Below are 14,160 nucleotides of genomic sequence, written 5' to 3' on the forward strand. Positions count from 1 at the left end.
TTATAATAGTATATTTCAGTTTGCTTGTAGGAAAAAAATATAATAACTAGCAAAAAACCTAAATCACTACATTCTGTAATTCGTTCTTTAGAATTGAATTTGAATAAGAATTTGGCCAAAATTTGCTTGAAAGGAATTTGCAACCCAGCAGGTATGGGAAGTTACAGAAAAATAACTAGTTCTACACTCAGAAAGTGAGATGGGATTTATTCTCTACAAATGCCATCTAGAACTATGGATACATTTCCTCTGTCTGTCAGTCTGAGAAGTTTGAAAGGGGAATGCTACAAATTCATCTTTCATCTTGGAAATTATGCTTTAAGAGGGAAGAGGTTGTTGGCTTTTTGGGGGAAGGGTATTCTTTTTGTGTGCGTACAATCATCCCTCCTATTCTATTTCTGGGGATGAAATCCACTAGGTCTTACTAATACTACGTGTCTCCTCTTCATTCTGTTGTTGATCTGTTTTCTGACTATTAAGTGCAGTAACAAGCACTGAACACTGAATGGAACCTATTTCTCCAGCTTGAGAAGTCCCAGTTATTGCAATGATTTGATCTGAGGACACAGTGGTTATACAGATGAGTTTCTCATTAAGGCTTTTCACATAATGACATCTGTGAAAACATCTCAGAACATTTCTGAAAAGAGGCATGAACTGATGGAAAGGAACTTTCTGTGGAAGATGTGCCTGAGTTCTATTTCCTACGCCAAGAGATTTATTTTCGTCTTAGGGCCACACAGCTGCAGATTTTAGCAAAATAGGCAAAGCAGTGTAAGCATTTGGGAAGAACCGCTCTCTGATCAACAAATCTTGAGGCTGAACTCACAGAGTGTCAGTAAACAGGATGAGTAAGCAAAGGTTACATGAATTAAATAAGTTAGTTTACCATCTCAACAGATGCAATCTTTTGGTTTTAGACAGACTTCCTGCTTTCTAATATTAAATTACTTTTAATGTAAGTCATCATCATGAAAGAAAATACACAAGGTAAAGTCTGATATATCGCTTCAGTGCTGACTCTTGCCACTGATGCCAAAAGGCTGGTGTTGCATTACCTATTTTAAACTTGTTCTCTTAATGCATGCCCCATATGATGCCAGTGACTAATGCCGATACAGACGTCTAAAACACACAAATTAAAATGCATACACAGGATCTGTAGCAGCAGTGCTAGATTGTTTATAGTCAATTGACACTGGTATCAGTTACAAAATATCAGAGTACGCTCAACCCCCACACACATTTTTATGCACCTTTCTTGCTAGGAAACATAAACGCCAAGACAGATACCGAAAAAAAACAGTTGAGGCATTTACCTTTCCATCTTATTAATGAGATTCAATATCTGAGTTGCTGCTGCATTTATAAGAGCAGAGGCCTGAGAATCCCTTAACTGTATCTTTTTTATAAGATATTCTCTGTAAGCAAATCTTCTGTTCAGGTGATACTTCTTGCTGGCTTGCAAAAAATCCATTAGCTCTTCAATGTCTCCCTACAGGAAAGAATGTGAACAAATATATCTAATTAGATGCAATGTTAATTTCAACTAATACCTAAGGGTATCAGGTCAGACTTGCTCCTAAATGGAGAAAAGTTAAAAAGCTTTGACAAGTGAAGAAAACGGTGAGCTCATATAAACTTAAGTCTGGAGATCATGTTGAATTATTAGTGTTATTTCATCAAAAGAAAATAACATGCTGAGCCTTTGGTCTGCATACCTCTATTTTGTATGTACTCTCCTAAATTGATTTCAAAGACAAGGATACATCGCCCACATGTGTCCAGTACAGCATGGGAGAAGCCACACTAGCTGTATACAGGCTGCTTCAGAAGTTCCTGCTTCCAACAGTTTGGAATAGGAAGGGTTTAAGCCTACAAGTGGCTGTGGTCGACACCAAAGGTGAGTACAGGATGGTCTCTAGCAGACATTCTGCTACCATCAGGTATCTAAGACAAGTTCTAATACTTAGGTCACCCATGTTTGAGTAGCAAAACTAACATCTTCAGGATTTTTTTCACTTGCCCTATCTTTTATGGTTGCTTAGCTACCTCTTGGAGAAATGCTTACAGCATGTAGGTCTCTTAGTGACCCATGTCAGGCTTTTCTGTACAAAGCATTGACAATGCACCTAGTTTTACAAGTGGACCTTATGTTTTAACACTTACTTTTCAGACACTGCTTTGTAACCTCCAAAACCTCAACGTCTAGGATCCCAACACTCATTCTTCAAGAAGCAGGCAGAAGAACAATTCCCAGAGTTCTTAGAATCCAGAACACAAACAGATACGAACTGCGCTGCTGCAATGCACCCTAACACTTCTGTCAGAGGCTGAGGGCCCCATTAACATCACCTAGGGCAGACTTGGAACCAGAAATTTGCTGCATGAACACAAATCTGCCCACATTCCACACTGTGGGAAAGGGCTTAAGGACAGAATTCTACTAAGACAGCTTTCAGGAGCTATGCAGAGATCCAAAAATACTCCCTGCAAAACTTCAGATTTGTATATCACAATTTCCCCATGCATAGTGTAGGCAAGTTTTCAGCCTTGTTTCTTCTGCATGACATAGGTGACCTCTTAGTCTTATTTTCCCTAAGCAGTAAAGACTAGCTTTTAAGCACTTGGGCACTTTGAAAATATTACCCATGAACACAGAAGTCAAGTACTTAGCACATAATATTGTAGTAAATACATCTAATTCACTGTTGTAGAAAAAGGCTGTGCAAACGCATTAATATACAGTTGCATAGATATCTAAATGTATATAATAACAGTAGTATGCTTTTAAATGTTATTCCTATGAAAATTAGCTATAAAAGTGATAATATATCAATATTATTTTAGGGACAAGTGCATATGCTTCCAGAAACGTTTTACAAAAGTTACTATGGGTTTGTACTCTGTCATCAGCTTAAAAAGGGAACAGTTGCCCTATTACCTGTATTTTAGAGTAATCTTCCACTAATGATTTTGCTATTTCCAGTTTCAGTTCTCCCTTGAAAGTAGCATTTGTTATCTGTGTAAAGAAGATGTTATGGAGCTCTTTTCTCTGGGAAACAGCCAGCTGTCTGTAAGCCTTTGCAAAATATTCCTCTTGCTTTACAAGAAGGAACCTCTTCAGATGGTCCTGCTCCAGACTGTGAAGTCTATCCAAAAGACTTTTGTATTCTACAGCAGGCTGCAGAGAAGAGAATAATAAATAACTGTGAATAAATTCAGCATTCAACATATTTTAAAGCATCGGAGCTACCAGCTCCTACGTATCTTTGTGGTTTGAATGAAGGCTAATACTGAATCTGTGTACACTTTCCATGTTTATCTGCTGGAATGATGGATTGTACAACAGTCAGTTTATAACCCAAACGACACTTCTAAGGCATTATTAGAACTGAGAAGCATTCTTGAAGGTAAACTATACAAAACTTCATGAGATTCAACACTGTATATATGACATTAATTTCTTATGTTCAGCAATCTTGAAATCATATTAAAATTGAATAGACTTACATAAGTCACAAAAAAACTATCATATATTTAAAAACATACATAAATTAGAAAAAAAACCCTATTATATTGCAAATGTTTGGAAGTTTTTATTATCAGTGACCTACTTTATTTATCAGTTTCTACAAATTAATCCAATAGCACCACTTTAGAGTTACAACAATGGAGCAGAATTAAATGGCAATTAATTTAAAAGCTTCTTTGCAAGAAATACTTTCTCATAGCTTTCCAGTAAGATTTACGTATTCACAGTTTTAATCTCAGATGGCATAAACTCATTTTAGAATCAAAACATGCACGTCCCAAAGAGCAAAGGATACTTCTTATGTCAGCAGGAGCTATCAAAGTGTTATGTGAGTCTTGTTCTGAATTTCATACTATTCATATGGAGACAACTATCCTCTGCACTGAGCCTCCCTGCGCTCACCCCTCATTCCCAAGCGATGCACTGTAGGCTGCAAACAATTAATCAAAAAGGCGAGAAATATACATTCTGTGTTTTGACCAAAAAGGATGAAGGAGCTTTTGCTGCAGCTGCTTCTCACTGCTGTCTCTCTGATGTCACCCACTGGCAAGAGTTCAAGTGTGAGACATCCCAATTCTTTAGCATGTCCTCTTGGACCATGTTCCGTGGGAAGTAAAAAAAAAAACCCAACAAATTCATTCATAGATTCTGCTGGGTTTTACTGTACTCTTTCAAAAAGCGTAACTACTGTCAGGATCTTAGGGGACTGAAAGTTGGATAACAGAACATAAGTAGATCATAGATGCATCGGGACAATAATTGTGTTGGTCTGAGCGCATATTTAGTGAAAATCCAAACACTGAACTCTGAATAATCTGAAATCAAAGTTCTTCCAGAGCCTCAGCACGCTGAGGGTACCTTTGCTAGGAAACCCTCAGCAGAGCTCTTTTCTCTAAGTTGTTATCATGAATTGCTATGGAAGTCCTTCATGATTGTAAGTACATGGTATGCAAACAGAAAAAAATCAAGGGTTCTTACAGAATGCCAAAAACTTAGGTAATGTCTATAATGACAGCAGACACAGGCATGTATAAAGGTCTAAGAGAATCTATTACTAAAAACAACTGATCCAAAGACAGCTGGAAATTCAGAAGTGCCACATCCAATACCCATGCACCCACATGTGCTCCAGAACCAAAGCACCACTGGTAGATCACAAACTGTGCTGTTTCTTCCCACCAAGTCATCCTCCTCAATTTCAGTTATAAACTTAGTCAAGCATGAAACATTAACTTGAATATTTTAGCATTTTAAGGTTACAGAGGTGAAACACTCAGAAATTACCAGAATTATCTCTAGACGTGAATTAAAAAGGGAAAAAAAAAATCAGTCAGTTTTATTGTAAAATTCAATATACCTGAAAGAAGATATGGAAGAACCAAGCATGATTTCATATCAGGGACACTAAAATGAAGGACAGATGACTTCAGCTCTGCTTCCAAAAATGACTACCTATGAGATCCTAGGCAATAATGCCCATACAGACAGAAATCTCTGAAGGAAAGTGACAGGCATAAGCACTAAGCTTTTACTTACAGAGAGACCCTAAATTTGTGAAGAATCATATTCACTCTTAACATGATTTATCTCACTCTTACTGAGAGGCCATTTTCAAGAGAATTTCACTCCCTGCTCTGCTTTAAACATAGACTGCTCTGATTGCCTTCATTTGGTCTAGAAGAAAGCACTCCTTGGTGGAGCTGACTAACCTATTTTCAAAACAAGTTACGTCTTCAAAATAAGAATATTGGAGAATTTTTATCTGTACTGTAGGTTTTATGATGCAGATAAGGTCTATGATTCTACCCTGAAAGTGTAAAATACTTTCTTTACTGGAATTCTTAGAACTACTGCAGTACAAAATAATAAATAATGATAAACTACTTTGCAAGGGTGAGCAACTATGCAAGCAAAAAATAAATCAAGATACTAGTGGCCTTTTGCTTTCAGGTGTCACAGATTCTCAAGATAATTTCATTTTCCTGGTAAAGCAAAACAGTTCCATGCTAGTACCCACTCTCATTAAATCTGATCTTTTGAAAACATCTAATTTGCACAGTCTTCTAAGAGAACAACTCAGCCATACTACTGCAAAAGAGAAACCATCTACATAAAACTATATCACCCAAAGTATCTCCATTCTGTACAAGACTCACCATTTCATTCACTTTCCTTATTAACTCTTCAGCCTCTTCATTTGCAGCTCTCTCTTTCTGGCGTTGAGCCTCCATCTTCTTCCTTGTTTCCAGATTACATTCAGCTGTTAAAGCCACAACCTTCCTTTCGTACTCTTCCTGAAACTCTCTCTCCATTGTAAGAAACTGCTTTTTGAAAATTGAACTCATCCTCTTCTCCACATGCGGAATGAGGCTGTGACTTAAAACCATGTTCTTCATCATTATAGCAATCACTTCTTTACAGATCTGCATTCGATATGCCTCCAAATCAGCATCTGCCCGAGTCAGACTGGCAACCTCCAAGCTATAGAGAGACCATCAAGACTGTTTCACATGTCACGCTACCGGAAATGGCTATCATAAAACAAGGATACCTAAACTCATTGAATGCTGTGTAACCGAGAATGGTAGTGAGAGAAGTGCAGGAACACCTCAGCATATGAGTTTACCGATCACGATAGTAATCATTGATCACTCAGTCATTGGTCAGTTGAGTGAACTGACTTCTACTACACTAACTTCAATGAAAGATATATATTTATACACTTCTGTTTCAGAGGAAGAACAGGCAATTGTTTTCTTTGGAATGCAAAACATTCCCTCAATTTGAAAGAAAACAGAAACCTTCGCAAAAACAAAAGTAAGAACAATAACAAAACCGTGCTGCTAAGCACACAGTGCAATGAAGAGAGCATCTGAATGGACTACAAATTGCCATCCATATTAATGCACTACCCTTTTGTATTCTCTAGTGTATTCTCTTCTCTGCAGGGAATAAGGGAAAGGTTTGATTACATGCTGATGTGAAAAAAAAAGCTGAAAAAGCTGATATATCTCTTTCAATAAGAGTAATAAAGCTCTAGAAAAGACAGTTAAATCTTTTTTAAAAACAAAATGCCACAAATGCCATGTTACATATGAATACAGTCTCAATTATCTTTAGAGCTAATTAAATTGGAATGACAATTACTTTCATTTCATACAGGACTTACCTATAGTAATTTCTGTAGCTTTACCAATTCAGATAAGCAGGTATTTTTTGCCCTCACATGCCATTTTAAATGAAAATACAGCTCTGTATGCTTCTGTGTAGATTAAGAACCTTTTCAAAAATATACAAAATCTACAAAATACACTTTTAAAAGCCAAAAGCCCTCCATTCTTTTCTTTTCTTTTGTAGTTAAGCTAAATTATTGTTTTTATTTGTTCTGCAGCCACATCTTAGAAAAAATTTCAAATCCATAGTAGAGGTCCTATAGTTCATAGTAGAGGATTTGTAAAATGTGAGGATGATACTATGTTCAGAATGGCATGTATCAAAGCATGCAAATCTATATCCACCTTTCCTTACCTAAACAAATGAAATTTAACTAAAAGAAAATCGTATCTATATGTAATCACTAACCCCGGTAAACACAAGATGTCTATTTCCTATTCAGAAATCCAAGTGATGTAATTAAGTTATCTTCCTGAAATGACTTCAATTCTCTCTAAATATTTAAGAGATATTAGTTTAAGTTACATTCAGTTATCATAAAGAAGCAGAGAGATTTCTGCTACCCTCAGCTTGAACTTGACTAGTTTCAACTTCCAACTACCTTTCTCTGTTGAAAAAAAAAAAAAATCCTTAATCAGTATTTTACTGCTCTTCATGCATGCAGTGATAGATGGTGCTCACAGCATCTCACAATCCCATCTCATTGAAGTGTGAAAGACTGGAATTCCTTAACTCTCACTAAAAGGCAACACCTCACAGTTTACTACTCTGATAGACAGCTTGTAACAAAACATTAACTTCTTACCAACACATGCAGGCTTTCTTCCACCAGTGCTTGGAACAATGCTTAAGCTATTCCTAATCCATCTCCCTACTGGTTTTACAGTCTTCTTCAGCAGTGGTCCAAGAACGACACCAAAACCAAACACCACCACAAAATTTTCCATAGTTATCTTTCCCTTATTTTTCCACAGCATTTATTTCTTTTTACTGCAAGTCATCAGACTACACCTGATTGCATTCTGAGTAAGATTTTCATGCTGCCATACAGGAAGAACTATGGTACCTGATTAACTCTGCTCATCAAGATCGTAATGCCAAAAGCAGGAGGTATAGTTCACCTTATCACTCACTTGATGGTAAGCGAGTGTGAAGCAAGTGAGACCATGGCTGTAGTCACCTTCCACTTTCCTGACAGCATATTTACGAAGAATACAATAGAGCAGAAGAAACACATGAGTCGTTCCATGAATTTAGGGGAAATAACAAGAAGAAAAAGTAATTGTAAGCCACAGCTCCCCCAGGTCACATCCTGGCGTACAGCAGTCTCTTTTCAGTGGCAGCGAAAAAAAGGTTCTGTCTATAAAAATTGGAAATGTACTTTACATGTGATGTGCTCTGTTTCCGTTCAGCCTCCTCCACAGCAGGTGTGAATCAAGCTGACCACATGCACCTTGCCTCAAGTTCTCACACCAATGAGAGGCATATCTAGGTTTGAAGGCACCCTGATCCTTAGCAAGCTGCATCTTAGACATCAATAGGCAGTTCTTGGCATTAACCTACTTTTTTAAGTCCTTGACACAAGCAGCAGTCAGCACAAAACAGGAATCCTCTACACAGAATACAACAAATGCCTTCAGACACAAGTCCCCAAAGAGAACAATGCCTACAATCAACCAGATTAAATGAGCAATGCTTTGTGTTACTCAGGAGAAAAAATCATAACCTGACTCTGCATTCTTAGACCAAAGTAGATTTAATAAGTTGCTTTAAACACTCTGCAAGCAATTGAAGCTTAAAAGGTCTTGCATCTCTTCCTGAGCATATTCAACACAATAGAAACATGAAAGCCAATGAAGCAGAGTTAGCAGATGGCGACCTATTGATGAAAAAGATTAAAGCTTCTGTTGGGCAAAGCATGTAGAGAAATAGTAAGGATAGGACAGAAGGCAGGTGGTACAAAAGGAGAGTGGAAAGGAAAAATGAACAGAAAGAGGAAATGAAGCTGCAAACAGCAAGCATAGAGATTTTTAACTCACTTGAAGAGGAAGAAGGTTTAAAGATCTGTCAGAGAAATCTGGGAGGTGAGAATCCCAGATGCCAAACAGAGAAGCAGAGAGTCCAATGTCTTCCACGGACCTAATAATAGAATACAGGAAAGCAACCAGTGTCAGGGAAGAAAGAAGCACAGTTAATTAGAAAAAAACAAATACACACACAGGAAACCTCTAATTAAATATAAAATAATTGTGTCTTTAAGTTTTATTACTCAAATTAATGGTCTATAGAGGGAATTTTAAAACAGGAGAATGAATAGCTGCTCAATGTAACAGTCCTAAGATGAACTAATGGCTTTTTGACACTTTTTTAAAATGAATGCGGAGTTCATAAAGATAAGAAATTACTGTGACCATTTTCGAATTCTAAAAGGGAGAGAAACATCAAGGGAACTCCCCTTTGGTGATATTTTTTCCACCAAAACAAAGAAAGCCCCTCATCTGTCATCTACAAATGGTACCCAATTTGCAGCACGCACATTACTACAGAGGAGACTGCAGCCCCATGGCAATGGGACATGACAGGCTGTAGCAAGGAAGGGGAAAGGAGGACAAGAAAGAAATATTACTGTCCATGGTGTCTTATTATGCTTCAGAGAAGTGAAGATGGACAGTGGGAAATCTTGCACGTCAGAAACTTGGAATCATACAACTGTGACTCAAAACACTACCTTCCTGTGCTGGTAAGCAAAGAAAAACAATTCAAGGGTAACGGGCATTAAAGGCACTCAGCTACAGATATGGTTTGTTTCCTAAATCATCTATTTAGTGAGTGATTAATAATACATCATTAATACATTTAGGTGTGATTTTTTTCCTTCTTTTTCCTTCTATTTTTCCTCTTTTTTGTTGTTGCTGTTGTTGTTGTAAATTGAACAGGGGAATGCCTTTATTGAAAAAAATTCTTGAGAGTACTGGAGATTTCCATCCCCCAGAGCTAGACTATGCTACACAGCAGTGCTTGTATATCCCACAATCCTGGCTTTAGAACTAGAAAGAAAGGAAAAGAGAAGAAAAATTAATCTCCCAATGACCCTCTTGTACTTTAAATGGCACAGGAAATTGCATAACAACAGATCAGCTACTGACGCTATTATTTTACTCATTACTATAAACACATAATTGCTGTGTCCAAGTGGACCCCATTTGTGGTGACATTATTTGCTCCCCTCGGCCTCTCCCTATGTGAGTCTCCTTAGCGACTGAAGAAGCTGGGGCTGTTTAGTCTGGGGAAAAGGAGGCAGAGGGGAGACCTTATTGCTCTCTTCCAATTGCTGAAAGGTGCTTACAGTGAGAGCCGAGTTGGTCTCTTCTCACTGGTAACAGGTGACACGACAAGGGGAAATGGCCTTAAGTTGCACCAGGGTAAGTTTAGTTTGGATATCAGGAAAAGCTTCTTTACAGAAAGGGTTGTTAAGCACTGGAATAGGCTCCCCAGGCAGGTGGTTGAGTCACCAGCCCTGGATGTGTTTAAAAAACAGTTTGGATGTGGTGCTCAGGGACATGATTTAGCGGAGGGTTGTTATTTAGGGTAGTATGGTTGGGTTGTGTTGGACTTGATGATCTTTAAGGTCTTTTCCAACCTGAGCAATTCTATGATTCTATGATCTCACACTCTCCAGCTGTGTTGATTTACATAAAATACTTTGAACAGGCATTTCATTTGGTAGGCATTTACCAAGGTTGCACTGTAACGCTGTGAAGATGCAATGACAAGAGGCCTGAATGGACACAAACAGCTACAGAACACCCCAAGCTTCAGCCCTCCTGAGCTGGAGCAGGGTGCATTGCCTGGCCCACATGTATCAGAAGATGCTCTGAGCCACGCCAGTAGCTCTACTGGCCTGAACTGAAGGAGCTCATCCATCAGTCCTGTGACATCACCACACACCTAAGCATGAACTTAGCACAACTGAAATAGGAGCCTACAGAAAATACAGGATATCTTGTAAATAAATCAAATTGCTAAGAAAGGGATGCAATGATTACTTGAGAATGCTTTTGCATGGATGAATCACAGATTAAATTTAGATTTCCAGAAGATGCCTAGATGCTGACAGAACAAAAACGGGATTCTCCTGATACAGAGTCAAAAAAAAAACCCAATTAAAAATATAAAAAAAAGCTAAATTGAGCTGAGAGATCATTGGTTCTTCAGAAAAAAAATTGATTCGGGAAAAGTCTAAGCACTAAATTTGGTACCGCTTTCCATCATCAAACATATTTAAATGGCCACAGCAATATAAGGAGTACAAGTTCTTCAATTCACCAACTCAATTTTTATTTCAGTTCCTCTGTCTTACAACCTACTTTCTACTACCCATCAAGAATTTGTGTTTCTCTGAGGGAAAAAGATGTACAGTTTATGCATTTGTCAAATTCACAACAGCATTCAGAACATAGAACTACAAGTAAAAAGTTTGGGGTTCCTTCCATCTGTATGTACTTTATCTTTTACCCTGCCCATGGCAGGGGGGTTGAAACTAGATGATCTTTGAGGTCCTTTTCAACCCAGGCCATTCTATGATTCTATGATCTTACTGCTACTGTAATTGTTATTTATTGTTCTTTTCCTGCATCACATACGCTGCACAAAAATAGAGCAATATTACCTCCCTCTAAATACTCTGAAGTTTCTACCACACATTTTAAAAGTTAGGAAGTAGGGAGATTTAGGTCCTCCATTTTGTAGTACTAACAATCTAATTATCTGTCACAATTTTCCATGTAGGGATATCCAGGTCTAGCTACTATGACAACATGATTCTTACTTTTTATTTGAGTTTAGGTTTTAAAGAAATTACATTTAGAAAGAAAAGGTGAACTTCTAATACAGTACTAAATTGTTTTTGGCTTTTCTATCAAGACTCTCTGGAAACATTTTGATCCTGTTCTCCAGTACATTGGCCTCAATGCCCTCTATCATCAGAAAAAGAAAAAAAAAGCTTCAATGCATACATATTACTTAGGGATCTGCCAAAATAATTGGCAGTATACAATGTGTATCAGCAGTCAGGTTCAAGTTCAGCTAGATATTCAGCTAGAATGCTGCCAAACTCAAGTAGGCATAGCATAGTATGAAATGAAGATGAAAAAGAAAAGCTGTAGTAATTGAAAGTCATTTTAAAGAAATAAAGTTGCCCTTAAAATAGCTGAGATTATAAGCATGGTCAGACTTCATCATGTTGGACACAAAACCAAACTGCTCAGCTATTTCTATGCTCTTTTCCAGAGGTACAATAGAAGAGACGTACAACATTTTGGAACATGATTTTCTAGCGCTTATGTCAAATACTCTAATCATATAGCTTCCTCTCATTAGCATTCATTGCCAGTGGGCCAATATCAAGAAATATACAGAGCAAGGAACCTACTGAGAATAAAAACCAAACTATTTTGCTGCATAATGTGCAGCAAGGATACGACTTATAAAGACTAAACTCACAAAACAAATAAGAATCTTCCTTATGAAATATTCAAAGTATGTTTTGTTCTCTGGCCAATCCTCCTGACATCGCAAACTGTCTGCACTCCAAAGAAGTCCCTGTCCATAAATATTGAACACATGCTCTTAATGTATTTGCTAAACAATTTGGCACTGTTACTCTGTAAAATACATTAACTATTAACATAACTTCACACTGCAAAGAGGACAAAAAAAATTCTGTGGCTCACACTTTTCTAAGCAATTTTCTCATTTGTGTCTGGACAACAGAACACAACACCAGAATGATTCCAACTATGTTTACTATCACAGTACAACTCAGAAAGAATATATCAACTATGTTGGCAAGTTTATATATCAACCAAGTAGAGAAAACGACACATAGCTGTACCAATACGCAAATTATCAAACTAGCATATGTTTGCTGAATAAAAATAAATGCAACATTTTATTGCCTGGCTGAAAACATCGATTGTGTCAACACTTCTCTAACAAAAGCCCATATGCTTTTCCTTCCCTAAATAATATAAAGCAGGATTACGATGCTGAAATTCATGTTCAGTATGCAGGTAACACAAAAATATTGTGTTCAAAATACACCCCCCATTATTCTCAGAATACTGCTACTCCTTTGAGACAATTCAAACCGAATCGTTTATGTCCTTTCAGAAACACTAACTATTCCACTGGTTAACCCTGCATATAGTAATACAAAACTCAGTTGATGAAAATGGCTGCAATTAGTAAAATTACAACATTTCATTCAAGCACAAAGTCCATTCCAATTGACTGTAATTAGCCCTTAATAAATTACAAATGCACATCTTTTTTTTTTTTTTCTTTTTTTAATAGCTGAGACAAATCCCTTAATTTTCTTGAACATTCAAAGAGACAAGACAATCTCTGCACTTTTGCTTTCAGGTGAATTGCCACCTCAAGCAGTTCTGAGAACAGTTTTGCAGTGATATTTTCAAATTTCTGTAAGTGATTTAGTAATGTAAATCCTACTGGACACCTTTGCTAAATTCACTGAGGCATGCTGCAAACATGTACCTGTTTTGAGGCCAGCAGTGACTCCAAAGAGTCACAAGGACTTCCTACAAGAAATCCAATTGTATAACAAGTGTTGGCTGTACATGAGTTCCATTCTTGTTCTATTATAATTTTCTTTATTGGTATGGAAAAATCAATTGAATAGATTATAAAAAATAAAACTGTTACCTAAAGGCAAGTGCAGGAATGGAAAACAGAGAAATGAAATGTCTTGACTGAAAAAGAAAAAAAAAAAAAGAAGAAGAAAAAAGGGATATGGAAGGAAGAAAATAGAAATTGTGAGGAAAGCAAAAACAATTGAGACATCTGCACTAACTGCACGCGAATATTAGAAAAATACAGCCCCAGGATACACACTCAAACTAAGAACTGAAGTCCTGTTCTATGGGTTTAGCTATATAAATAAATCAGTTATTCAAATAATCCTATTCAAAGGTTTGCAAGAATATTCACCTTTCCAAAGAACAATGTATCTGAAAACAGTCCAGTATTTTGGTTCACATTAGCAAGATATTCACTATCTTCAATAGAAAAATAATAGTAAAGTGAGTTAAAAAAAAATTACTTGACCCTTTCAACATTCACTTTGGAATTTTCAGTTTAAGCCTTCTCAAAACCTGCATTGCTATATAGTTATAAAAGCAAATTACAGCGATAGGTATCCAAATTATCGAGGAAAGGCAGGAAATAATAAAGCTTCTAGTTACCCTTTAACAAAGAAAAGTACTTCCAGAGTCTCTTAACTTTTCAGCTTCTACAGATTTTATAGTTGCATAATACTGACTGTAACCTTACTTGCCAGAGTTAACCATGAGACTGAATTAAGAAAATCTGCTCTGTCCTCACATCAGACATCTTTTCCAATTCTGCTGAAAGAGATGCCCTTTAAAAGCTGC

The 14,160-nt window shown here is 37.0% G+C and overlaps 1 protein-coding gene across 6 annotated transcripts in view; it reads right to left on the reverse strand.

The window, feature by feature from the left end:
• The window catches only part of EVC2 (EvC ciliary complex subunit 2), a 63,930-nt gene that overhangs the window by 26,651 nt on the left and 23,119 nt on the right, over window positions 1-14,160 (reverse strand). For 5 of the 6 annotated variants that reach the window (NM_001079749.3, XM_015285793.4, XM_025149754.3 and 2 more), the window contains 3 exons: window positions 5,692-6,016; window positions 2,945-3,184; window positions 1,320-1,495 (listed from right to left, as the gene is read on the reverse strand). The exons of the other annotated variant lie outside the window; for it this stretch is intronic. In NM_001079749.3, the coding sequence (NP_001073217.2) occupies window positions 1,320-1,495; window positions 2,945-3,184; window positions 5,692-6,016 (741 nt within the window). The remainder of the gene's footprint in view (window positions 1-1,319; window positions 1,496-2,944; window positions 3,185-5,691; window positions 6,017-14,160) is intronic. 6 annotated transcript variants of the gene reach the window in all.

The sequence above is a fragment of the Gallus gallus genome, chromosome 4, assembly GCF_016699485.2.
Source record: "Gallus gallus isolate bGalGal1 chromosome 4, bGalGal1.mat.broiler.GRCg7b, whole genome shotgun sequence".
Lineage (NCBI taxonomy): Eukaryota > Metazoa > Chordata > Aves > Galliformes > Phasianidae > Gallus > Gallus gallus.